The following is a 27,200-nucleotide window of genomic DNA, read 5'->3' on the forward strand; positions in this document are numbered from 1 at the left end:
GACAGAATACCTGAGCTGAGATCAGTTGCATTGTTTCTCTTGAATCAGGGCAGCAGTTTTCAGATTATATTATGTGCTTACACAATTGCAAAAGGGTTCTCCAAATGTTTTCTCAGTTAGCCTTTGGAAATGATATCAGATTAGATTAAACAGAACGTGCTTTTTATAACACTGGATGAATGGTTGCTGATAACAGGCAATGTAGATATTGCATTAAAGATAAAGCCATTTCTTTCTACAAGTCGAGATCCCTTTTACAATTATGTAAGCACATAATGTAATCTGAATAAACAACAGCGATGCAACAGTTCTCAGCTGGTATTTTGTCTATAATGGAGTAGAATGGACATTTCTAAGTGACCAAACTTTTTTCCAGTGGTGTATGTATATTTAAATGTGAGACCGGCTTGAAATAGAACAGACACAACTTCTACCCACTAAGCGGTTGCAATCATGCAGGCTTTCCCCATCTCCATCTTCTGTCTGTATGGATAATGCAACATTGCATGCATGGTCATGTGCTCATCATGAGGAGTCTGAACACATCTCCACACACACACATAAGGCTCCTGTATATATTAGGACTATGAATGAAACAGAATCATTTATTTATGGGCTATGGGCAATTTGAAGGGTGCTGGATGACGAGGGCAGCAATACAGAGCAGGGAATTCAACCTCAGTTCTTTTTCAAATTTATCAAGTGTTTTATATTGTGATATAGATTATTGTCAAATTAGGAAATATGTTGTAATTCACATTAGGATCACTTTAAACATGATAGGCAGTAACTTAAAAATGCAGGGAAATGAAAGTTGTGCCAAAGAGTATAAGACGGGGTTCTATACTGCTATTTCTGTAGGGCCTGTAGATTTCCACTGTGTGAGCCAAGGACAGCAGAACACTGGCTGGGCTCCAACACACCACACAGAAGGCTGAAGCTTGAATAAGGGTCTGAACTGCTATTGTTTAATTACTGATTTAATGCAATGTCTTCACGCCAACAGTTTATAAATACAAAAAAAGACAGACAAATGCAGTGGGACACCAAACAAAAATAAGCCCAAGAAGTACCAGAGCCTCTCCCAATTGACAGAGAGAGGAAAAAACACACACACCAGTCGGGAGGCTCTGGGCCTTCCCATCATGCTTCATGACTGATGGACGTACTGAGGGAGCCCGGGCGCTCTGAAGCATACAGCAGTGACAGACATTTCACTGAGGAACGACACGAGAAGAGTCCACGTGGCAGAGGCCGCCCTCCACCCCCTCGCGCCCAGCCTGCCTGACCACCTGAGAGCTGGCAGACCCAGGAGCTCTGGGGAGGGGAAGGGGCGCTTTCTCCGCCATAAAGTGCCGTCAGCCGATAAACCTCCCGACCAACACAACCACGGTCAGTCAGGGAGTCTCTTCTCCTTCGCAGCTAGCCAAAAGCTGCTCGTACGGTGAAGCAGATGTGAGATTGTTAACATGGCCATGTTGTGAGCAAGACATGGAAGTCCACTGACATTCGTTGTGAAACTCACGCAACTTGCTCATCGGCAAGCCTGGGGGTTAACCATTGGGGGGTAGCTCAGGCCTTCTCCTTCACCCTCTTGGACCCCGGTTTACACTGAAATCTTTACACTCCTTGACAAATATAGCAATTATACTGATGTTTAAATGTTTTCAATCTTTTCTGTTGCTTTTGGCAAATAAAGGCCAGATGTTCACCTTAGAGGTCTGGGAAAGCGAGCAACAGGAATAAAACTGACTCAACACAAAGATCACATCCCATTAGAATGTACAATCCCAAATGCAGCACTATTGGAGTGATTGAGCAGTTAGAGACAGACACATAAAAAACAATATTAACAATCATAAACATAATGTACCAGTAGCTAAACACCCCAACTTTAGGTGGCAAAATGATGTGCCATTAAGTGCCATTATAATGAGGCACAGTTGGTTAGTTGAGCACCTCCAATTACTTTGCCAGAACAAGCTCATTTCACTTTTTTTCACATATTTCTTTCACAAACTTCTAAACATATGGGAGAAAAAGCTCAACTTAGTCCTGCCCACTGTGATATCAAACTTCAATAGCCTAATTGCATGTGCCCGCTTGTGTTCTAACTTAACTCAGTATAAATACAAACGTATAAAATAAAATAAAATAAAATAAAAAAAAACAACAATTATTGAATGATAATTTCCATCACACTGTGATTGTAAGCAAATTCACAACAACTAAAAAACAAAGTCTATGGCAACCCAAGGCTCTGGTATCCTGCCACATTAAAGGAGAATGCATTGCCTGCCATGGCACTAAAGCTGTCCATGTGGATACTGCTGCTCTGGCTTTCTCATGCTTTTTGGCATCAAAGGCGGAGCTGAAGCCCAGGGCCCAAGCCCTTCCTTCAGGAACATCTCATGGTGAAGGAACTCCCAACATGCTAGATGGATGACGCGGAAATAGCTAAGTGCTGTGCTGTGGACAATGGCGTACAAATGCAAAACAAGAGTCACACGGCGGCGGCATGATAAATAGGAGTCGGAGGACTGGCCTCGGGACCAAAATGGAGTACCAAAGTGTCGCCGGATATGCAAAATACACTGCTACACAGCATTGGATCCAATCCATACACTGAAACATTTCCATTAGCGTCATCATCTGTACAAACTGGAGGCCCATGCTCTATCTAAAGGCCAGACAAAGAGTTTGTGCTGTAGGAAAATTCCAGTTGCAAAAACAAACAAACAAACAAACAAACAAAAAAAAAAACTCAACAAAAAACATAAATTACCATAAAGTTGAAAACTAAAACCAAGAGGGGACTAAAAGGATATACGTGACCAAATTAAACAAACAATAACATTCTGTCCATTAATGTTCATCTTCAAGCATTCTTAACAATTCTCATTAGAATTTGATGAAAGCCATTTTCATCGGGAAGGCATCGTTTCTTAAAGGACGAAAGCAATACAAAATGTAGCCACTGCTTGAAGCAGTGAAGAGAGAAATACACTTCCCTTTGAGAGGAAAAAAAAGAAACAAAACAAAACAGCAAAGGGAATCATAAACGTCTCTATAGATGTATATGTATATATTCTCTTTCGTCTGAACGTGTGTGTGTGTGTGTGTGTGTATGTGTGTGTGTGTGTGTGTGGAGACACATTCGGTGCGGAGGGACAGCCCCTCACACTCTGAGCAGGTCCTCGTCGCTGTCGTCCGTGCTGGGCTCGGGCCGGCTCCGGTGCGCTGGCCGGTGGTGCGGAGGTCTGGCGCGGCGCCGCTCCTGCTCCTCCAGCAGCCCCACCAGGTCCTCGTCGCTCTCCGCCCGCAGCAGGGCGGGCAGGGGCCGGGCGCGGGGCTTGGCGCGGTGGGCGTTGGCGGCCGCCTGGATGCGCACGCCGGGCACCGTCAGCACCTCGTCCTCGCTGTCGGCCTCGTCCAGCGGCAGCGAGCGCAGCGCCTCGGCGCGCACCGGCTTGGTGGTGATGTGGCCGTTCTCGTGGCGGCCCTCCTTGCCCGGCGACTCCAGCTCCTCCATCAGCCACTCCATCTCGTCCTCCTCGCCGTTCTCCTCCGTGTTCACCTGACCACCGACATGAGAGGGGGAGACCAGAGAGAGAGAGAGAGAGAGAGAGAGAGAGAGAGAGAGAGACAGAGTCAGACAGACAGTCAGACAGAGAGAGAGAGAGAGAGAGAGAGAGAGAGAGAGAGAGACAGAGTCAGACAGAGAGAGAGAGAGACAGTCAGACAGACAGAGAAAGAGAGAGAAAGAGAGAGACAGAGAGACAGAGAGAGACAGAGAGAGCAATGCGAGTGTGTTTGTGTGGGAACAGGAACAGGCCATTAGAGTTTGGAATGGACCCTTGGCTTCACTTGTCTGGTCATGAGGCTATATGGAAGTGTGTGTAGGAAGTGTGTGTACCTTGGAGTACTTGTAGGCCACTGGGTTTCCTCTCTTGCAGCAGCCAGTGACTTTCTTAATCACAAGCTCCCTGCAGACACACAGACCACAAGAGAATTGCAGCAAGCAAGCGAACATTTCACCATCCAGATAACCATCACGCGCTACATGCACACTGCGTGCATTCGAAACGTACATGCCCATACCCTCCGTGCCCCGTGCAGATCTATATCTGTGTTTCAGTGTGTGTGTGTGTGTGTGGTGAGAGTGTATGTGTGTGTGGTGAGTGTGTGTGTGTGGATAAGTGTGCGTGTGTGTGTGTGTGTCTGTGTGTGTGAGAGAGAGAGAGAGAGTGTGGAGTTAGAGCATACTGCATACCGTTCAGTCAATACCATATTGCAAATAACGGCATATTCAAAACACACTGCACTAATCCCATGTTGCAAATGAGGCTTGTGTGTGTGTGTGTGTTGGAACATATTACATACTGTTCAGTTAATGCAATATTGCAAATAAGGCCATATTCAAAACACACTTCACTATTAATGCCATGTTGAAAATTAGGTGTGTGTGTGTGTGTGTGTGTGTGTGTGTGTGTGTGTGTGTGTGTGTGTGTGTGTGTTTGTGATTTCAACTAAATCTTCACTATTAAGCTATTGCCATGCAATAGCTTGATACACCATTTCAAATGAAAAACTTTTACCACCCTCAAACATTTCCTACGAACTAGGAACTGATGATAATGATCAGAAATTCCGACACAGGCAGGAGATAAATGTGTGTGTGTGTGTGTGTGTGTGTGTGTTTACCTCCTCTCTCGCTTATGCAGAAGCAGGACGAGTATACACACGGTCAGTCCGATGAGTAACAGGCTGAGCACTGCTCCCAGAGCTTGGCTCCTCCTTGACAAACCGTCGGCCTCAGAGTCGGTCCCCGTGCCATCGATGACATTGTCTTTAGAGCTGTTGAAAACACAGAAAACACTTCAACACCCTCACCCTTCACATACGCATTCTATAGACATGTGTGTACACATACACACAAAACTTCCCTGGGCAGATATTAATGACAATAACTTCTCTCATCAACTCGGCTGACTCTGACTAGATCTTGACAAGTTATCTCTACATCTGTGGCAGCAACAAATGACCTGCTGCTGCAGAATGACCCGATGTGATTTGGGAGGAAATGTGCTTGTTCTGTTCTCAGAAAACCATTTATCTACGGTAATACTCAACTGTGGAGCTCCACCTCTTTCCACACCTATTTCCTGGAATCACTGAACATGGAGAACGCATCAGTGGTAATGCATTTTCTCAGAATGACGAATCTCCCTTCTCTTTCTAGGCAGGCCTACCTGAACACCACCATCTACGCTAGCACGCACGTGACTGATTTCAGTAGTCAGGCTCCACTAGTGACCAGTAGAGAGTAGCGGGCCACTCACAACAGGTCACACACTCTGGAGGTGTGCCACACAAACAGGTACTGGCACAGGTCCGTCTCCAGCAGGAACTCTGGGATGCCCTCGCCCGCGTCGGGGTTGCAGTGGAACAGGATGGCCGACGAGGCGTTGTGCTTCTTGTCCCGTCCACAGTCCGACTCGGACGGCACCAGCACGTCCAGGTTCCCTCCTGCGGGAGGAGGAGGACAAAAGCACTTCATCACGCCATGACTGAGGAGGTCATTACGACATGTCCGAGATTAGGGACGTCTATCTTTTGAGTGGGGACGGTTCTACGAGAGTGGGCTCACCTTTGATGTAGTACTTGGCCTTGCTGGAGAAGCCAATCCTCCGCTGCATGGTCCCATCGGTCTTCACCTGGCAGATGTTGGCCCCCATGCACTTGGCCACGGAGCTGTTGGTGATGCCGGACAGCTGGATGATGTAGACGTAGCGGTCTTTGTTGTTTCGGATGTCCCCTGTGGCCTGGTGCATCCTGAGGGCCAGCACACAAGTCATTCTAGGGCTCATGAACCCACGTACAGTATGTCTTTCAAGGTCACGTCTAAAAGGAATCGTCTGCTCTAATGCTACAGGGCAGCCTTGGATGGACATTTGCAATGCTAATCAGTCATGTGTAACTACATTGAGCTCCGACTACAAGACCAAGGTTGGATAGATATGTGACCAGGATTTTGATGTCTAACGTATGCGTGTGTGTGTGTATATATATATATGTGTGTGTGTTACCTGGTGTACAGGCCCCCCAGGTTAAATCGGGCTCCTGTGTCCGGGAGGGTGATTGTGCCGTTGACCATCTCCACCTCCTGCTGCTGCACAGCACAGGCTGCTCGTGTCTCCCACTCAAACCAGAACTCACACGTGCTCAGATCCTCTCTGCTCACACACACACACACACGCACAAACACATTCAACAAGAATTAAACAAGATCCAAATACTCTGGGCAGAGTCATTGACAAGGTGACAGGTCATGGCTCACATACTGTTACAGGTCCTTCCAATTAGAAGACTCAACATTTAAGGATAAACAATACATCTTCATCTCCATATTTGCATGCTCCCTATGATAGCTGAGACTTGAGACTGAGACTTGAGAATTCTTTTTGCCTCCTTGCAGCCTCCTGAACACATTCTCGTGGCCTAGACTTCCAAATACCATCACATACGCACACACACACACACACACACACACACACGCGCACACACAAACACACAGCTATTTCAATGTGATGCCCAGTCTTTTGTGTGCCTAATTCAAACCATATGTCTTTGACATGAGGCAACCAGACATTTCTTGAACTATTTCTGCAGAACAGCCAATGTGCACTGGCACTTGGGATGACTTACCTCTTGAGCTTGGGATGGCCAGTTACGTGGCTACATGTCAGCTCAATTACAGTCTTGGCCTTTGGCAGCTTTTCCCCACACACGTCACCTCCTGTGTAGTTCACTAGAATCTTCCCCTCTAGTTTGGTGAAGAAAGAGAGAACCTGTTTATATTTTGCAGAGTATTTCCTGTGTTTCTCACGCTCAAACCCTTTAAAGTTCAAAGCTATGGCACGGTGTCGACTACTGTATGACGAAATGATTGCAAATGGGTCCCAAAGGTCATGGGATGGTGAAATGATGAGATGAAGGATATGAGCGAGAGCAGATTCTGCACTCACCGCGGTACTCCAGGGTCTGGGTGTGGACCAGGCCCAGGTTCTGGCTCTTGCCTTTGCTCTTGCGGCACACACTGGCCCCCTTTGGATAGTCCTGGGGCCCCCCGTGGAGGCTCTGGCACAGGTTCATGTAATACCTGCACACACCAGAGACGGAACATGAGGGGCCTTTTCCCACTGGCCATGAAAACAACACTGAGGGAGAAATAATAGGGAAGGCAACAGAAACACATATGCAAAGAAGGACAACAGACTGTGTGCATGTATATACATATATACTGTGTATGGTATACAGTTAAACACACACACACACACACACACACACACACACACAGACACACACACACACACACAGACACAGACACAGACACAGACACACAGACACACAGACACACAGACACACAGACACACAGACACACAGACACACACACACAGACACACAGACACACAGACACACAGACACACAGACACACACACACACACACAGACACACAGACACACAGACACAGACACACAGACACTCAGAGAGAAAGGGGGACCCACTGGTCACTGCCGTGGCTGAACTTCCAGGGCTCGGTGAGGGAGGAGAGCGTGCGCAGGTCGTAGGTGTTGTGGGGGGTCACCAGCTGACACTCCATCTTCATGGGGGGGCAGACGGCGCTGGTGTGCCAATGGAAGGTGCTGGAGCAGCCATTGGTCTCGCTCTGCAACTCTGGGCGGCCCAGCCCCGCCGTCTCGTTGCACACGAACACGATGGTGGACTGGCGCTTCAGCTTCGCTGCAAACCACACAAGTACAGCACCAGTGTAAAGGGCTTTGGACTAGTCACCCATACAGGTTATGAAAAGGCTCATGAAACAAAGCTATTTGAAACTTCCCTTCACACCCTTCCCTTGTTTACCTAATGTGCGTGTCTGCCCTCGACTCCTTATGTGTTTTAATAGTCATTTGTGTGGAAATGTGAAAGTCTAGGTATGTTTAATAAAGTACCAAGACACATTTCCACACAAATGACTATAAAAATCACATACGGTATTAACGTAGGTAGTAGTGCTTCATCAAATCCATGTAACTGAGCCGTTTTCCACTGTTGTGCCCGTGTGCCCAGGTCTCACCTGTGGAGCAGTTGCCCCATTTCTGGTCCTTGTTGTAGTCGCTGGTGGTGGGGCACCACAGCTGATGCGTAGTCATGCCCTCGGTGGTGCATTCTGTTATGGTCTTATCCATGATCTTCGCAGGGAAAACGCACAGTTCTCCCTTATCCGTTACTGTAGAGAAAAACAGTCACTTCAAGTAAGCCAGCAAGACTTGGTGCATGTTACTTAAGTCAGTCCTGGGAATAGACCTCTGAAGATCGCCTACAAAAAAGCTACCATCTTTACCCAAATAAGGAGATCCCGTATCTTGAGACTTTTTTCTATGGGAAAAGAACATGGGGATTTTCAATTATCACACCTGTTAAACTCATCGCGGGGATGATGACATTGGAAAAGCAGACGTTTTTTGCTACACAATTTTGTCTACTGCCGTCTAGTGGATACTGCGATCTTCGGTAGATTGAGACGGCACACTTTGATCTTTGCTACCCCAGAGCTAACTCACAATGCAACTTGCCATAGGCAGTTAGCTTCAATTAACTCCCGGATCTCCTTAAATGGGTTAAGATGGCAGCTTTGGATCCTTTTTGTAAGCGAACTTCAGAGGTCTATGGTGCAAAAACACACTGAACAGACTGTTTGGCTCCCAGTGGGAAATGGCTGACCTGGAGGACACAGATCCCCGCCTGCGTAGGTCATGGTGACTTTCTTGTTCTGGTAGTCCAGACTCATGGCTTTGCTGTGGCCGAAGGAGACGCTGGAGGCCCCGTTCTTCTGACACACGGCACTGTTGGGGCAGCCCGGAACGGTATCACACACGTTTATCTTGTAGTAGCCAGAATCAGAGGGCACCTGGAGGACAGCAGGAGATCACTGTGAATTTCCCAAACCACATGAGTCATACGTTCATTTCTGTGTGTGTGTGTGTGTGTGTGTGTGTGTGTGTGTGTGTGTGTGTGTGTGTGTGTGATGGATGGGTAAACACATACTGTCTTGAGGCCTGACAGAGGTGTCAGGTTGAAGGTATACTGCAGCTGGGAGACATTGAGAGAGCAGCCAGTGGTGGTCGAGCTCTCTGGGCAGACAAGAGGAGTGGCCCACTCAAACACGTACAGACACTGCTGCTGTCGGATCATCTGAGGAGTACCCTGACAGACACAGACACACACACACATTTAACATTCTGACTAAATATTAGTCACGAATATACAAATATACATCTTTCTATTACACCAGCGGTGATCCCACAGACTGCAGAGAGTCCCATGTGTGTGTCTCACCAGATCAGTGCCTGCCTGGCAGCTGAAGATGATTTTGGATGTGTAGTTCATGGAGGTGTTCATGCTGCAGGGGGTGTTGCTCTGGAACACTATCTCCACGTCGCCCGTGATGCTGTTGAACTCTGGAGTGGATTTGGAGGTGATTCTCCCAATATCCTACCCAGAACAGAAACAGGACGGGGTGTAAACACACTAGTCATGCTGCAGACCTGTTATCTGAGACACTAAGGGCGTACTAACACTAGGCAATTCGTACCGTAATGAGTACACTTGGCCCCTAAAGTCCCGTTTGTTTGATTAGTGTGATCGCTTCGTTCTGTACCAGGGTACAGTACGCTAGTACGCTCGGAGGAGGTGGACTCTGGTACGGTACGCATGTAAGCACAGGACGTCATTAATGACGAAATAAACAATAACGTTCCAATTAACAATCACACGTTGCCAGGTTGTTCTGGTAATAAAACGTGCATTTGCATAAAGATTCTAGAACACAGCAACTCAATCGTACCCAAGAACGGTTTGATATATGCAGTGTGAGCGCAGACCAGGGACCAGAGGCAACCGTGCTCCAGTACGGTACAGGTGAACCGTACCTAGTGTGAGTATGCCACAGGCCACAGACACATCAGCCACAGGTGACTAGCATGGAACAAACTCATTTCTTAAAAGGAAGTCGCCATCTTTTTGGGAAACTACTGTACAAGTGAGTCATTCCAGTTGGCGTATTGCTAGCCAGGGAACTATGACTTTTCCCTGACTTTCTATATAATGAATGGTGCAATATACAGACCAGTGATCTCAGAGCAGAAGCACAGTTCCAGAATCTTTTCATTTTTACGAGTGGGAGATGAATAAATGTAGCCTGGTCCTAACCATCCCATAATACTACCATTTCATTTCGTATTATGGTCTGGCATTTCTTTGCTCTGAAGCGCTTGCAGGAAGCGGGAAGTAACGCCCAGTTCTGGTTTGAATTGATTGGACAGCTCTCACCCAATCGGCGATAGTTACTCATAACAACATAGCGCAGGCGTTTAACGTCATCGTCACGAGCGCCCTCCCCCTTTCGCCCCCACCAACCCGTCTCTTCGTTTATTGGCTGCTTTCTGGAGGGGGGGCGTTCTGTTACAATTCTACCGAGCAGAATGCTCCACAGAGGAGCACGGCCAGACTCGTAGTGGAGGCAATCCTTGGCCGGAAGTACGTGGATGGCTCGCGAGGCTAGAATAAATGGCCATTGAGTAAACAAAGTTGGGCTACTCAAGCAAGCAGTAAAGCTTACTATGTAATAGTGCATTTGGAGTCAAATTTAAACTGCTACAACAAAATACCCTGATCTTCCATGTGATATGATACCCTGGCATTCAAGACCAGTGATAACGCTGTTCTTTTCTAACTCTGGGGTGACTCAACAGTGCTTAAATTTAAATGTCAAGTTTCGCTATGAAGAGTACGATGTGTTTTATGAGCTGACTAAAAAGCTATTCTGGGGCAGATCTGAAAATGTGACATAACTTTACGTCGTCTATATCAGGGATTCCCAAATGAAAAGGGCTATGGCGGAGAGGAGATAAAAATGCCAAAAGTCTTTTGTAATTAATTAATGAATAAATAAATAATTTCGAATCAGGTAATAATGGTATGGAAACATGAAATTAAAAGATATTGTTAGTAAACTCTATTTCATCAAAAAGGGCGGCTTATTAAACATGATGCCTGGAATAGGTAAGTATAATCTGCTCATTTAAATGCGTCGGACGGTGGGGGTACGCGAGCCAAGTCAGGATGTAGAAGGTGGTACTGTACGTGGGGAAATAAGTTTGGAAGCGCTGGTAAGTAAGGGCAGGTCACTCACCACAGGCTGGCCTTGGTCAGGGGCCCTGCACACAGCCACTCCCGGGGGACAGTGGACTCCAGGGATGGGGTTGAGGGGCTGGCAGATGTTGATATAGAAGTTATTCTTCTCCTTGTTCACGTCCTCGTTGGAGGCCTGGTAGAAGCCAGTGGTGTGAATCAGAGGCCGCAGGTCGATCAGGGCCTTGCCGTTCCACACGGAGCACCTCACCTGTACAGGTAAACACAGGACCACATCAGACCTCACATCAGCACAAGGCTGCCTGAGTTAGGACACGCGCCCCTCTGACTTCACTTTTAAATAATAAGAGAGGAGGAGATGACTTCTGCTATGCTGTGGGCCTCTGGCATCAATAATGTGCACTTTCTACACAAAAAAAGAAGGTATTTATGATTGGAAAACATGGGAAAGTATACCTTTATGTGTGATCTCAATATTTATAATTTACACCCCGATAAACTGGTGCTGATTTCAGAGTATATCATTCAAAATATTCACATTGTTATGAACATTCAAAGTGACATTTGATTTTGCTACTTTTGCTGCTTGGATGACCGGTCTTGTGGTACAGAAAGCGATCATTTATTAATTTAAAAACTGTTGTTAAACTCAAATGAAAACCTAGACTGGCTGGCTATTGGTTGGTTGGTGGTTCCACACTGTAAACAAAGAGCACATGGCACTAAATGGCACTAAATTCTTGACAGATGTTCCATTCTGGAAAAAGAACACTACACAGTAACTCCACGTTTCAGAGGCCTCACGTGTGTCAACTTAATGACACCTGGTCCCAAATCAGTAGTCATGCATGCGTAGATGAAGCGCATGAGAGCTACGCAGACTGGTTAGTGAACACAGAGTCAGGCTCGGTTAGCATCTGTAATCAGTAATAGGCATCAGTGCTTCAGGGACTTCTTTTCTGATCGAGAAGATGCATTCTGTGTTTGTGTTTCACAGCTTGACGGGGAAGCTGCCACTAAAACACCACTGAGGTCACAGGTTCAACACAAAGGGAACACAGAGGAAATATATTTGTTTATTTGGATTAATGCAAATGCTATTGTATGCAATCGCATCAGAGGCTTATGGAAATCATGCTGTCCCATAATCCAGTGTAACCTACACCTTGGAATAAAATAGAGAGTATTTGATAACCATTTGCTACACTTCTCTCCTTTCACAAGTCCAGTCAGAGGAACTAGCTCGAAAGGAGTGACAGAAGTGAATGCTAGTAGCACAGGGCAGAAGCACATAGTGGAATTGGAATTTAGTCTTTCTATTTCCTGAGCAAGAAAGTAAAGCCTTGTTCATTCTGAGAGATTCTGTGGGGATCTGATTGTCTTATGACAGTCAAACTTGGCAGAGGTGGGAGATTTGTTTCTTTGCATGACAGAACTGCGTCACACATAGTCCCTTGTTTTTACCTGCTTTTCACAGACGAGGGAGGTGTGCCAGGAGAAGTAGTGCGTGCATGTGTCCGGGTCCGTGCCTATCAGCACAGGCTTGCCTGCGTCCTCCCCGTCTTTGCACACAAAGCTGATGACACTCTTGTGGTTGAGCTTGCGGTTGGCTGCGCACTGGTCTCCGCCCTCATAGGTCAGCACCACCACCTGGTCCAGGTAGGACAGCTTCTTGCTGGCCATCCCCCCATTCACAGCAGACTTGCTGTCTTTAATGCACACGGCTGTACAGAAACACACACCGACACACATAAATCAATATCAAAATGTTTCTTAGCAATCATCTATCCTTAGAAACAGAGGCTGATAATACCACTTCAAACCTCCAGCAAACCTTTCAGAAATGTCCAATCTTCTATCAACGTTTAGTTCAACATTTTGTGTAAACGTGAAGGGTGTAAATGATTGCATGGAAGGTCAGCTGCTCAAAGCCGCCTTTGGCCTGAGCTGTGCATCACACAGCTGTACTGGACATGGAGGGTGCTGCTGTGGCTCAGGAATGCAGCTCGTCTAAGCACGCCACCCCCCGGTAATCCGTCACTCAGACACGCAACATACGACACCCATGCCATCAGAGCCTCGTGCTGACGTGAAACAATGTTACATGGAAACACGTTCTGGAAAGCACTAAACCAGACCGGTTTAATCTTTTAACGGCAACCTCACTGGCCCCCCTCTTCACATACAGATGGTACGGGTTGAGAATGCTCCTTTCTTTCCCGCACATCGGGACTCCCGAAGCATCGGGACTTTAATTAAAAGTGCAACCGCAAGGGGGCAACATAAGACCGCCCTAATAAAATGAAGGTTCGGCTCATACCGGAAAACACGGAAAAACCCGAAGACACCGCGCTGGTGACAAGCAGAGAAAAGAGACATCACGCTCGGCATGTCAGATTGCAGTTTCAGAGTTTTCGAATGTTTTACAGCGTAGGCTACCTCACAGCTGGCTCTCTCACTCGACGTAGCCTATAACTCAGTCAGTCCAGCAGAGATGCCAGAGCAACGTTTTGGTCAATGGAGAGGGAGAGAAATGCTCCGCATATCCGTCTCATTTAATCCGTCTAATTTAATCATTAAAATGAAGGTGATGACTGGCGAAATTATAATCAAACGACGTTTCAATAAACCATTGTTGAAATTAATGTAAATGGTTTTAGAAGCCTTCAATTCAACCTGAAAGACTCGATAGGCAACCTTAGATTAATTCATTAATTCATTACGGTTACAAGCCCGCATTTCCGTGAATAGGCTATTATTGTCAAGGCGAAGACGAAAGAGATGGACAAGATGGACATTTAGTCTACATTTATGCTAGGAATACTTAGAAATGTGTAGGCCTATAGGCTATTTTAAAACGGAGGCATGTTCATTTTAACCGGTGACGCTGGCCTTACCCAGCACTTTATCACAGATTTTGTCCCCACCACTTTTGACAACTGAAAATAAAATGTATTTAACAGAAATATCTTTAATAGGCCTACATGCCTATCATGTCACTTTACTTATAACCGTAGGCTACATGCATGGAGAAGATCGCGCATTTTGTAACATTAACAATGAATGGTCAGATATAGGGCAGTGAGGGTGATTCATTGTAACCATCGACCAGTAGGCCTAGCTCCGCAAAAGAAGTTTCTAGCAACTTAGAATATATGGATCTCGTTATGCATGTTCATGTTGATTCAGAGATAGACATAGACTACCGTGGGCTACTGTGCGTCAATATAACAGCATTTTATCATGTGGTGAATTAATGACTAACGTCAGTTTAACATGTCAGAACTTTTGATCGGCGTTTCAAGTGCATGCCGCGAATAAATGAACTCTACTGACTGAATCCTTTATATTTCTTGGCTAAGTGCGAAGAGGTTGACACTCGAACTGGCGTAACTGGATGAGGCATCTTAATCATACGTCAGCGACCGGGGTTCAAAACTTACTCTATGAACCTCCGGAACCCATTAAGACAAGAGGCATTATTTTATTAAAACGTTTTGCGATTTTTTTTATGATTGCGATGTCTGCTGAAAAGAAAAGTTAATAGCCTATGTGAATTCGTGGTTCAGCGCGCGCACACACACACACACACACACACACACACACACACACACACACACACACATTTTTTACATTTACATAATAGGGCTCGGGCACACGCCTTGCATTAGGAATATCGCCGCCATTTGGTAGCGCACTGAACGTAATATCCATTCATTCAGATGCACAAGACAAGAAGCAGAAATATAGTAGCGATTTATTCTTTTCCTCTTGCGATCGTGGGTTGCACTGTTACACCCCACTACACAGCAACATACTACCAAGAAGGCAAAAACTAAGTAACAGGAACACACTAAAAGGCGGGAGTAAATCCATAGTAATCCATAGTAAACTAAGGAGTGAAGCTGCCAATGTGGCTGTGCCCGCGAAGTTTTGATGTCTTGATCCCGAGCCCTAGTGTCAGGAAGTGTCTGTCGAGAGAGAGGGGGAAGGGAGGCAATCGTCCTCAATGCCGCATATAGGTAGGCTATAATGTCTAGTGAACTGGTTAGACAAGTCTGGGGGAGGGGGAATGATCGCACAAGACAATTGCTCTTCATGAAATGGGTAGTCTCACAGACGTTTGTCGATGTTTAAACGTAGCCTACTACATCACTTGCGAAATCGTGAAAAGACGTGGCACATAGAATTATTAGGCTACTGGATTTAATATAGCAAGTCCATAGACTTTGTTCATCCTATATTAGCCTATATTAAAATGTAATGTGCTGCGGGGAAGCATTGGGGAAGTCAGCTTAAGTTGTCCTGTAACAATTTGCCTCTTATTATAATCAAGAGTATGCAGCCACTACGCACATAATAGCCTAGGTTATTACCCCATGCAAAAGAAGGCCTTAAGTTAACGGACTGAAGGCCTGTTTACATGTCAAACATGCATTAAATCTAAGAAACGAAAAACACAAATATCATGTATTGTGTCGTAAACAGTTAATGACTTCGTGGCTGGCCACTATGCGCAACTGCATCGCGCAGTGAGCTGAAGGATAGGAGGACTGACACTTATTAACACAAAGCTTTGTAAAGCACTAACAACCACCCCTCAAAGTTCATTGTCCATAAGTCCAAACAATAAGTATAAAAATCCGACAATCCAAAACGATAACGAGATCTCCCAGAAACGAAAAACAAGTTTGTTGAGTAGCCTAGTCCTTCCAACAATCTCAGCTTTTGCGTTTGTTAGATAAAAGGCATTCTGTCCTGCTGTATTCCAATGAGAAAAAAATCATCCACAAGGTAGGCTAAGGGTCACGGTAATGCAGCATGCAGGAATCTATACGCACAAAACGAATGAATGGGTTATATCGGCCAAAACGAATGAATGGGTTGGGAGAGTCGTCTGGCTGTGTCAGCAGACTGCAGTCGGTCTCGAGGGGTTAAATAGCGCACGTACTTGAATTTTAATCTGAAGAAGACCACACGGTCGAAACGTCATTCCTTTGTGATAAAGAAAATCAAATCAAATAAAAAAAGAAGGATTTCAAGTGTGCGAACCTTTTTCCATTTTTTATGATTTAGCCTACTCTTGTTCTGCACCTTGACCGGGGATGTGCACAAACTTTTTTACTACACTTGAATTTTAAACCAACTCTTCTCTAGCCTATATCCTATAGCCATACTTTAATAATCAGATGTTATGCTCATTTTTGTAGGCTACACCTCACCGGCAAGCACGCACGCAAATGCTGCTTTTGCACATCTACAATATTGGCCAGGCTATATAGAATAGGCTTTTAGGACTGTATTTTGCCTTCGTGCAACTTTAGTTGTGCTCAATCTAAATTGTCCAATCCAAATATTGTCAGTAAGGATATGTCATATTACCAAATGGCGAACCTCGAAAATTATTTAGGATATAGAGCCGTGTCCATTACGCATGCAGTTATTTGTTAGGCTATTGTTTTATTTGAGTGTTTTTGTCTACCATGGCAAACATAGTTGAAACGTTCGCTCTAAACTTATGTATTTCCAATCGGCTTTCACAATCAGCTACAGCTGCGCGGCGCGGCGCAGATGATCGCCATGAAAACTTGCAATGTCTTTACAGAACTGCTTTCACTTCCCCGAGTCGCGAACGCAACATGCACAACAACCGATATTTAGCAAACACATGTAGGCCTATTTCCAGCTCTCAAAACCGATGAGGTCCAGATCTCAGTGTCCTCATAGCTGCCTACAGCCATGCATAGTAAGCCTAATATTAGCCTAATAGTTATGACATTAATAGCCTATTAATGACCTCATGTCGGAATGGCACGTTGTTTGAAAAAAAAAAAAAGTTAAATAGGCCTAGGCCTACCGCCGAGTGGGGATATGTCGGAATGAACAGCGGATACCAGCTGGGTTGTAAAACATTACTGTAGGCTATTCGTTGATCTTATCGATGCAGTCCTTGCGGCCACTTCTCCCCATCGTAGGAAAAGGCCTTCACGTTGTGTGGCAGTGCTTGCTTGCCCTTCGATCCATCCCAGTTGGTGGTTTTGCACCTGTCCCTGAGTTATAGTCTATATGAGTAAGCGCTTATGCTCTAACCGCATAATAAAAGAAGCACCTGCAGCAGTGCTTATGGCAAGGCTATTAACACCTGTCACTGAGCTATGGACAACCAGTTATGCTCGAAAATTATCATAATAACAGACACACCTAATTGTATGGCTCTACGTTTAAACACATCAAATTAGCAAGCATTTCCGCAGCAATGTTTGCTTTCTTTTTCTGTCGGTCCGCGGTTGCTTGGTCAATTGCGCAGCAAATTGACCATTACATTACTTATATATTTCTTATAACAAAACGCGAAGAAAAAATACGAGGACTGACCATCTCGTTTCTCCGCGTTTCCCCCAATACCATGGCGACAAAGAGAAATAAATATGATTTGACATTTAAGCTGATTGCTGACAAATTTGCCACACAATTCGGGAGAAGCAGCGGACAGGAGCGCCACCACAAGCAAGCACTTCTAGCCCAAATTAACATGGCAACGTTGCCTATGACTAAAGTGTCTAAGTAGGCTAGTCCTACTAATATTACATTTGATTGGTAGCATGTTTGTAGCGCGCCAGTTTACCCATCCCCTACATCAAAACAGCTTAGAATCAATCAAAGAATCAGCTGTGTCGGCGTTAGGCTGTAGGCGATTTTCTATAACCATTTTCATTCATTTCAACAATGGTTCATTGAAACGTCGTTTGAATAATTTTGCCAGTCATCACCTTCATTGTAATGATTAAATGAGATTAAGGAGTCGACTATTGACGGATATGCGGTCTTCATCATTTTGAAATGCGGGATGAAACTTTCTGCCACCTGGTGGTTGTTTGGGTACATTGCCTTAGCCTCGAAAAAAATCGGCTTGACGGCCTGCGGGATCTCTTCGGGAGTCCCGCGGGAGAAGGTGCATTCTCAACCCGTACCCACTGTACTGTATTCCAGTGATCTCAGACCTGCTGTGAAAGTCTGCACACATCGCACAGGAATCCCAGATGACCCGAGTGTGAGAGGAGCATGTTGCCTGCCCAGCACAAGGCCAACCAACCTGCTCCATCTGCGCAGCCCGCGTTCTTAATCTCAGAGCACAAGTTGAGCCGGATCATCTTTTTGGGGTCCTGGCGGTCATACACAGTGTATCCGCCTTCTTGGCTCAGGCTGTTCAGATCAAACTCATGACCTGGGGGGAAAGACCGTAAACACACACACACACACACACACACACACACACACACACACACACACGTGAATTTGTCACTGTTAACATTACATCCTGCCATTTCAACATCAACAATTTAACAGTGTCTCTTGCTACAAGATTAACAGCATTACAACAGCAATAATCTTATCTTGACAAGCATTGCACACTTGGCAAAAGAAATGCCATAATACCGAAAGTGTAACTGGAAGTAATTTCCTCTTCTTGGTCATATATCACATGAATAGAGGTGAATGCAAATATTTGCTTATGTTAACAAAACAGTGTTCTGTTAGCCTTGAGTAAGTTTTCGGCGAATATTTACGAACAATGGCATACAGTCTGAGAGTCTCTGCAAACATACTGATATTCATGAGGCAGCTGACTCTAGGCCAGCTTATCTAAGACATAAGTTGCTGCTGTACTAATTAGAGAGATAAGACATGCCGTTGTCCACTGTGGCTAGAGCCTAAGGCACTCTGCAAGCCCTACAGAGGCTGCAGTAACTTCTGTCTGACAACTGCTATGCAGGTCATTTCATTTTCTGGGGGTTTCAGTCGCCTGTGCCTGAAATGAGTTGCACCGTCGATCTGTCTCAGCCTGCTTTCCACTGCATACCAAAAGAGTTTAATCAAATTCTGTCAGGTCCCTGCTGCTTGTCAAATCAGATAACACTCAGCAGATAGTGTTGAAATTCTTTCTCCCATTTTTATGGACCCGCTACTTCCAACCTTGTTACACTTCTGTAATTCTGCCTGAAGTAAATGTGTTTCCAAATATGGCAAACTGAAAAGTCATTTACACTTGTGTAACAGTGAAAATTTAAAATTTAACACAATGATTATAGTGACCAAAATGATCAGTTATTGGTTATCACAGTATTTGTTTAAAATGTTTCTAAGTCTACGACTAATGATGGACAGACCTAATAATTGGCCAATACTGCATGTACAATAGCAACAAATAAGTCAACAGAACAGCTTAATGTCTTGTCATAAAAGTGGTGTGGCTCCTTTAAGAGCAAAAGGCTCCCTTTTTTTACTCGGCGTGTGTAATATTTTAGTCAGTACATTTATCAGTAGATCTTCTCACAGCTATCTTAATTCAATAATCAAGAAGTATATCCCCAACCGTCCACTGCGGTCTTCTGATAAGCACCTCGTGTCGACCAGCAATAAACGCTTCGTCAAATTCAAGACTCTTTCCCTCAGTGGTGCCTTGTTGGTGGAATGAGTTGCCCAGGGCACTCCATTACGGTCCTAGCTTTGGGTCTTTCAAGAGTCCCAAGGCATCTGTTCAACATGCACTGAGTTTATTAAGTGTTTGTGTTATGGCTTTATTACAGTATTTACCTATTTTCATTAAGCTATTGACTGAAGTGACATTGTTCTTTATTATTGCTATTCTCCTTAATGTAGTTTTACCAACTTTTAAATTGTTTACCTAAATGTAACTATTGCATTGTTGCCATTTGTATGTCGCTTTGAACAAAAGCATTCGTGCCACTCTGAAAGCTAATATGGCTTTGTTTCTTATTCATAAAATACTGTCCTGCAGCTTATACACAATGTCACAAGTTGTCCTTAGCTGTAGCCTAGTAGATGCCACGAGTGTTTATCACAACAACCATTTCACTGTGGCTTTCCACTACACCAGTAACAGGTACATCCCTACTTGTGGTCTTGTGCGGAGTGTCAAAAAACTGGCTCCTGATTAGGATCATGACAAATCTACAGGGGAGAGTCTGGGAAGGCCTTGAGCAGTCGGAGCACCGGGGTGACAGGAAATGAGATGTGTCAGCAGTGACGTGAGTGCCTGGAGGGCGAGGAGGACGGACGTGCGCTAGTCTGAGACGCGCGGGGCGACTAACCGGTGGCGGGGTTGGTGACGCGGCACTCGCCGTGCTCACTGGCGCTGAGCGGGCAGGCGGCGGCCGTGGGCCAGTAGAAGGTGTAGGCGCACTCCTCCTGCGCCAGCATGAACATGGGCTCCGAGTCCTGCACACAAGGGGGGCATTCAGCACACGCACATTAAGCAGCTTAAAGGAACACTTCACCGACTTATCATATTAAACTACGTTATTCCCTTAACTTAGACCAGTTGATACAGTATACCTCTCACGTTTCAATGCATGCACTCACTATGTTGTGTGACGTAGTGATATCCTCACTCTTGCACTTTCAGTTTTACTTTGGTGAGGATATTACTGCGCCGAGTCTAAGTGCTCCAATTGTTATTCCGCCACACAATATAGTTATCCCTCTTACCTGCTTAGAAATGCACCACGTTTTATTTTGTCTCACCATACTTGGTTGTGTGACTACTCGTGTAACTGTATTTTAATAGGGAAAACATGGAGGTCTTTGGTCGCTTCTAACTTCATCTCTGTTTGGATCCTAATGAATTAACTGGGATAGCTAAGTGCTATCAAAGTAGCGCCGCGCGCCAGAGCCAGTGAGTGCACGCATTGAAACGTGAGAGGTATGTACTGTATCAACTCATCTAAGTTAAGGGAATAACATAGTGTAATATGAAAAAATGGTGAAGTGCTCCTTTAACAGAGAGGAAGGGAAGTAAGAGAGGCTATGTGCACATACTGTACATGCTTCATATGAGCGTGTGAAAATGCGTAAGTAAGTGTGTGTGAGTTTTTGTGTATTTGTAACCACACGCATATATTACATGATTCAGTGTTATTATGTTTTCTAGATAAATGTACAGTATGTTTTTTTTTTTTCATTTATATGGCTATGTCAATGAACCTGGAGAGAGTGAGACCAACTGGGCCGGATCAGTTTTAATACGGATTTCAGGAACAATGACCACAACAAATCAGGGAAGGGAAGGGATTTCTGGTGCAAAATAAGTTTGGGGTCGCCCGTGGATCCAAACTGCTGTGCTCTGTGGGCTCGGATACAAGTGTGGATACTAGTGAAGACGGAGGGCCAATCATGACAAAAGTGTGTCAGATACAAACAAATCCGAAACAGTGTTGTCATGGCCCGAGAATGAGAGCATGGGTGTGTCTACTGTATGTGCTTTCATATGCGAGTGGCTTGTGTGTGTGTGTGTGTGTGTGTGTGTGTGTGTGTGTGTGGTGTCACATACCTCTTTGTTTTTTTCACACTTGAAACGGATGGTGGTGGTCCGTTTGGACACGTTGTCGGGACACAGTTGGCCGTCGGTGTACTTCAGGACCAGTACGGTCTTGTCCCACTGCAGCTCCGTCTTGGCCTCGCCCAGGCTGACGTAGTGGTCATCTGTGGTCCTCAGGCAGGCTGCGGCCGAGGACGGACAGGCCCAGGACCCTGAGTCATCACACACACACACACACACACAAACACACACACACACACACAGGGTGTCAGTGTACTAGACACACACAGTCATAACTGTCTACCTAATTCCACAGATCACAAGCTGACAACCTGAATTGTACTGTGTAATTACGTTTTGTTGCTGCAAGAAAGGAAAGGGAGACATTCCAAAAACATCTACATTCAATCCTTACAAGTGTTTGCTTTCATATTAATAATCATTAAGGCTTTTTACTGCAGCAAAGCCTCCAGGGGCTCTCACATGACACCAATCAGTTTTACATCTGTGCTGCTGCCAAACAATCTCTATGCCAGATCTCAAGGTGCAAGTCTGCACTGGCATAACTGCTTACCACTCTGCGGCACCAGGGACTTGCAGACATTGAGGTAGTAGCTCTGAGAGTCCTTCGAGCCCGAGTGAGTCACTACCCTCCAGTTGCTGCTGGACATGGCGAGGGAGGAGCGCGACAGGGAGGACAAGTCGTAGAAGTTGCCATTGCCGTCACTGTTGGGGAACGGACATGCAAACAGGTTTGGGAACACGCACATAGAGACCCATGCAGGATGCTACCTGATAAGCGCTATAGCGACGTGCTGTAGTACGAGTCGTCACTGGTCGTGTAAAACAGAGCAACACACTCTACATCAGAACAGCGGTGTGCGGGAACATTACCTGTAGGTGCAGGTGATGGCTTTGAAAGGCGGACAGGCCAGAGCCGTGTGCCACTCAAACATGTACGTGCAGTCAGGGGTCTCCTTCATGTACTCTGGCTTCCCCTACAGAGATGAGGAAATCAGACAAAAAAAATCACAATTACAGCAAGAATTCTGAGGCAGTCAATAACCTAGACATTGGGTATCTTATAATTGCCCCGAACATTACGTACAAAGACATGAACATTAAATGAAATAGAAAGAAGTTAAGTCGTACACATTAACATAAACATCTAATCGTTTTACTAAACGTAAAAATAGGTGTAGCAATAAACCCAGACCTTATGCATAAAATCATCATGGGTAATAATGCTTAATCAACGTTCCCAAGGCAGTAGCACAACAACCAAACAAGTTAGCCAAACAAACTAATTAATTTGCTAGGACATTGGGGGGAAAACACTGCTTTGAACTGGATGTTACAACAGAGATGCATGTTGTGAATGATTGGGATCGGCAACGTTTTGCAACATGCAAATAGTCACCTGCCAAAAAAGGTTGGGAACCCGTGCTTTAGTCACTGTAACCTTAAAAACACTGTCCTTGACAATGTGCATGTGGTTCTGTATTTTCTGTGCTTGTGTGTGAGAGAAGGGTGGGGTGGGGAACAATGACTGACTTAAGCTGGGCAGATGCTGTGCATTTTTCCCCCCAGTCACATACAGTACATACATATGTACATATTGTAACTCCCACTTGGCCTTTTCAACTGACAGAAAACTGGGTCCATTCTCATTCGCGAATCTACATTTGGAGCATTTCGACCAAACTAAAAATGGTTCCTACAGTGACGCATTGGGTCAGAGCTGGAACCAAAATATAGTTGTTTTTTCCTGTGAACCGGACTGGGTGTGTCATTCTACAGTTCAGAAGGGAGAAAGTAGTTTTCCCTCCTTATCCACTGTTGCCTTGAGTAAACAAAACTAGTCCACTAGCCCTACACTGCAGATGTTACAGCCATCTTATCCCCCTCCTGTTTATGCATCACGCACAGCGAGAGAGGCTTTGAGAGGGTTCCGGTCCTAAGAGTGACTCACCACGGACTTGCTGTGGTCACATGTGAAGAGGATGGCAGTAGATCGCTCATAGATATTGTGGCACTTCTCCCCCTGAGTGTAGTTGATCATGATGAGCCCGTCCTCATACGTCAGGCTTCTCGTAGCCAGGCCTGGGCCAAAGTACAAAGTGTTACCTCAATAACACAGGGTGTTCAAATATTCTGCACAGATGTCATTGTTGGAACCCTTGTGAGGGGTAAACAAAAGCTACCACGCAGGAAGTGGAAGGTTTTACTCACCGGCAATTCTGTGGGAGGAACCTTCAACTTGACAGGAAGCAACCTCACCACCTAGGTCTTTGTGCTTGCACACTCCAGTCGACAGACCACCACACACGGCAAAGTGGTAATCATACTTGTCAACTTTCACGTCATAGTCCTGTCCACCCAGGGGGCGCAGGTCAAATACGTGGCTACTTCTTGGATCCTGGACTGTACAGTTTTCACCTGAGTGTGTGCAACACGAAAAAGGTTAAAGAGGACATAGAATGGATGAATTGAGTATTGTACTGTGTTCTCTGATGTCACAAAAGTATATATTAAACTTTGATTCCTAAAAATTAAACTCAATTGCAATTTTACAAGCCCAATTAAAACCTTATATTTAGGCTGGGCATTGAAATGGTCTATCTGACTAAATGGCGCCCTCCTTGGCAACCCCAATTAAACTTCAATGGCTTTGCTATATTTGACATCACATGTAGGCTTTATTCTAATTCGCCAGATCAAGATTTTGTCATATGAAAGAAGGCACAACCATGCCTGATAGCTCTTTGGTTATGCACAACCTCTCCTAATTCATCAAAACCAAGACAAAAATGATTTCCATTCTAGGTCACCTTTAACATCCATAAAAGAGACACCACTTGCAGACAGTGTTTTATCTATGTACAGGCCCACAGAGAAGGCCACAACTAATGTGCAGCACGGAAGCCATTGTGCACCAGAACACTCACCACACACCAGCTGTGATTAAGTGAGTGAGTGAGTGAGTGAGTGAGAGAGAGAGTGAATGAATCAGTTGCTTTGGGGATGATCAGTGGGCCATAGTGCATGAGTCAGGTTGGAAATTTAGCCAGAACACCGGAGAACACCCTACTGATAGGTGCAGTCACTGCGATGGGATCTATGACCACAATGAGTCAGGACCTCTGTTTAACAGCTCTTCCAATGGACGACATCTGCTGCAGTAGCGTCCCCGTCACTACACTGGAGCACTGTGACTGAATTTTGGCCAGAGGAAAGAGTGGCACATACAAGCCCCCCACCAACACCACGTCTAGTAGCAGCTTAATTTTCCAAGCCGGTTTGGGCTGGGTCAAAGTACTGACCCAGTCCACACCTGCTTAGCTTCAGCAATTCAGCAGAGACAGGGTCTCCGTTGGTCTGGCTGCTACGCCTGGCCTGAGATGCGGTGATAAGAAATGTTTGTTAAAACGATGGTGGTGGTGTCATACCCTGTACTCTCTGGACAGGACAAGCCTCGGATGTTCTCCAGATGAAGACATATTCACAGCCGTCCTGGCGTTCAAACATCGGTAAACCCTATAGGCGTGGAGAGAAAATGAAAACAAATCCAGTGTTAGTATGAAAATTCTGCCTCCTGCTGGCATCTTGCTGAATTAACACTTTTTACACAATACATAATCAGTTACCTAAAACCAACCAAGTGCTGAAGTCATAGGAAGGCCATTAAAAAGGGAAGAATCATATATGCTCTTTATCTGAAGGACACATTTTTTTTTATCTAGAAAAAAACAATAACAACATATCTTATGGTACACTTGAGAAGGTATCTATGGTTTTAGCTCTATCCATCTAAACCTTTCAATCTCTGGGCTTGATATGCTCAGTCTCATGGCGTGATCAGTGCTGTGTGTGTCTGTGTGGTTTATCTGTGCACTCACGAGGCTGTCGTCACAGATGAAGATGATGCGTGTGGAGAAGCGTCCCTCGTTGCCACAGGGGTCTCCCCCCCGGTAGACGATGCTGACTGTGCCGTCGGACGCTGGCTCAGGGCTGGACTGCACGTATCCCAGATTCAGCCCGCGGCCGTCAACGATGGCACACGCACCCAACACTCCACCTGCCAACCACAGCAGCAGCAGCAGTCAGAGGGGATGATCACACAAGGAACCTTTTCTTCTGCTTGAAGACTCAAACTACCACAGACTATACATGACTACAGCCATAGATGAGAACACCATAACTCCATTAGAATCCATCAGCAAAACATTTCAGTACACTTGTGGTATCGGAACTATCTGGGTAACAGTGCAGTGGTTTGCACGCTAGTGTATTTTCAACGGAGATCACTAGAGAAGGTCTTTCTCACCAGGGCAGCCCTCCACACGAGGGAGAGGTTTGCACACGCTGAGGAAGAACTTCTGAGACTTGGCCTGCTGAGAGGTGTCAATGGCCTTGTACGGCGTGTTGTCCTGGCTCAGGTCACTCAGGTCATACTCGTTTCCATGGGAATCTGGGAGGAACAAAGAGAGCGGTCAGACACGGGAAACTTTGTCAGACACGACCACCCTGGACCATCTGAGGAAGAGTGTGTGTGAGCGGGCAGTGTGGGGGAGTGGGCAGTGTGTGTGAGCGGGCAGTGTGGGGGAGCAGTGTGTGAGTGGGCAATGTGGGGGAGCTCACCGATGACCTGGCAGTCCACCGTGGAGGGGGCGCAGGCCAGAGGGGTGGCGAACTCAAAGAACACATCGTGGGCGCCCTTGCCCATCTCCACCTTGGCTAACTTCAGGACGCCCGGGGAGTCCGTATCACACACTAAACTAATGGTGAAGGTGTTGCTGATGCCTGCAGGCCAAACAGAGCAGAGGGACACAAGAGCACTTCAGAACAGGGACCAACAAGGTCAAATTGTGGTTGTATTGGATTCAGTTGACCATGAGATTTGCTGCTGCCAGCTTTCAAAACATCGCAAAAATATTCAAAGCATCTACTGTATATCCAGGTAAAGACCTGTGTTCACCTCACCTGTGCTTTCATCGAAATGTCCTTTGTAGGTGAGTTTGAGTTGGCCCTCGGTGGAGAGCACCAGCGACCTCTCGGCGCCCACCTGTCCCAGCGGCTTGCCGTCCTCCAGCTCACAGCCAGCCGCCGCAGTGCCTTCGTCAGTCGCGCAGTCAGGGGCCGCACCGCAGATATTCAGCTGAGGGGACAACGGACACAAGATCAGCACCCGACGCACACACCTTTTTTCACAGGGAAAATGGAACGACAGGAAAGTAGATAAAGTAGTAGTGACATCTGTGATTGAGAAGAGGCTCTATGCGTCTTACCGCGAAACTTCTACCAAGGCCGCTTGCTTTGTAACCCGTTTTAGTGGCCAGAGGATTCAGGTCAAATTCAAAGCCTGTGGTTGGGTCTGTGATGGTACATGTCTGCCAAACACAAAACACACAATAAGTGAGCACAGCACAACATTGCCCCGACAGGGTGAGAGGAGACACAACACTGTGAGAAGACATAAGAGCACTGACGGTTGAGTCACCTGGTTTGAGTCTTTGGCACTCTCAATGGCACAGGCTGCTGTGGTGTGCCAGATGAAGTTAGCTGTGCAGTTCTTGATGAAGAGGAAGCGGGGGCCCGAGGACTGCACAAAAACAAAACGAGAATCCAATCAGTGAGGCGTGAG

General features: G+C 45.8%; 1 protein-coding gene across 1 annotated transcript in view; it reads right to left on the reverse strand.

Moving 5' to 3' along the window:
• Positions 1-946: 946 nt before the first annotated feature.
• Positions 947-27,200, reverse strand: part of igf2r (insulin-like growth factor 2 receptor) — a 45,332-nt gene continuing 19,078 nt past the window's right edge. The window contains exons 20-48 of the mRNA XM_062550243.1: positions 27,057-27,158; positions 26,845-26,946; positions 26,540-26,714; positions 26,198-26,359; positions 25,884-26,027; positions 25,456-25,634; positions 25,006-25,093; positions 23,789-23,995; positions 23,529-23,659; positions 22,451-22,554; positions 22,131-22,282; positions 21,569-21,768; positions 20,331-20,457; positions 18,311-18,442; positions 12,682-12,941; positions 11,258-11,467; positions 9,403-9,558; positions 9,112-9,270; positions 8,788-8,974; positions 8,141-8,293; positions 7,569-7,803; positions 7,029-7,162; positions 6,709-6,826; positions 6,090-6,236; positions 5,651-5,835; positions 5,343-5,529; positions 4,705-4,857; positions 3,917-3,986; positions 947-3,577 (exon numbers count right to left, since the gene is read on the reverse strand). Coding sequence (XP_062406227.1) covers positions 3,179-3,577; positions 3,917-3,986; positions 4,705-4,857; positions 5,343-5,529; positions 5,651-5,835; positions 6,090-6,236; positions 6,709-6,826; positions 7,029-7,162; positions 7,569-7,803; positions 8,141-8,293; positions 8,788-8,974; positions 9,112-9,270; positions 9,403-9,558; positions 11,258-11,467; positions 12,682-12,941; positions 18,311-18,442; positions 20,331-20,457; positions 21,569-21,768; positions 22,131-22,282; positions 22,451-22,554; positions 23,529-23,659; positions 23,789-23,995; positions 25,006-25,093; positions 25,456-25,634; positions 25,884-26,027; positions 26,198-26,359; positions 26,540-26,714; positions 26,845-26,946; positions 27,057-27,158 — 4,758 coding nt within the window. The 3' untranslated portion in view covers positions 947-3,178. The remainder of the gene's footprint in view (positions 3,578-3,916; positions 3,987-4,704; positions 4,858-5,342; positions 5,530-5,650; positions 5,836-6,089; positions 6,237-6,708; positions 6,827-7,028; positions 7,163-7,568; positions 7,804-8,140; positions 8,294-8,787; positions 8,975-9,111; positions 9,271-9,402; positions 9,559-11,257; positions 11,468-12,681; positions 12,942-18,310; positions 18,443-20,330; positions 20,458-21,568; positions 21,769-22,130; positions 22,283-22,450; positions 22,555-23,528; positions 23,660-23,788; positions 23,996-25,005; positions 25,094-25,455; positions 25,635-25,883; positions 26,028-26,197; positions 26,360-26,539; positions 26,715-26,844; positions 26,947-27,056; positions 27,159-27,200) is intronic.

Source organism: Sardina pilchardus, chromosome 12 (assembly GCF_963854185.1).
Source record: "Sardina pilchardus chromosome 12, fSarPil1.1, whole genome shotgun sequence".
Lineage (NCBI taxonomy): Eukaryota > Metazoa > Chordata > Actinopteri > Clupeiformes > Clupeidae > Sardina > Sardina pilchardus.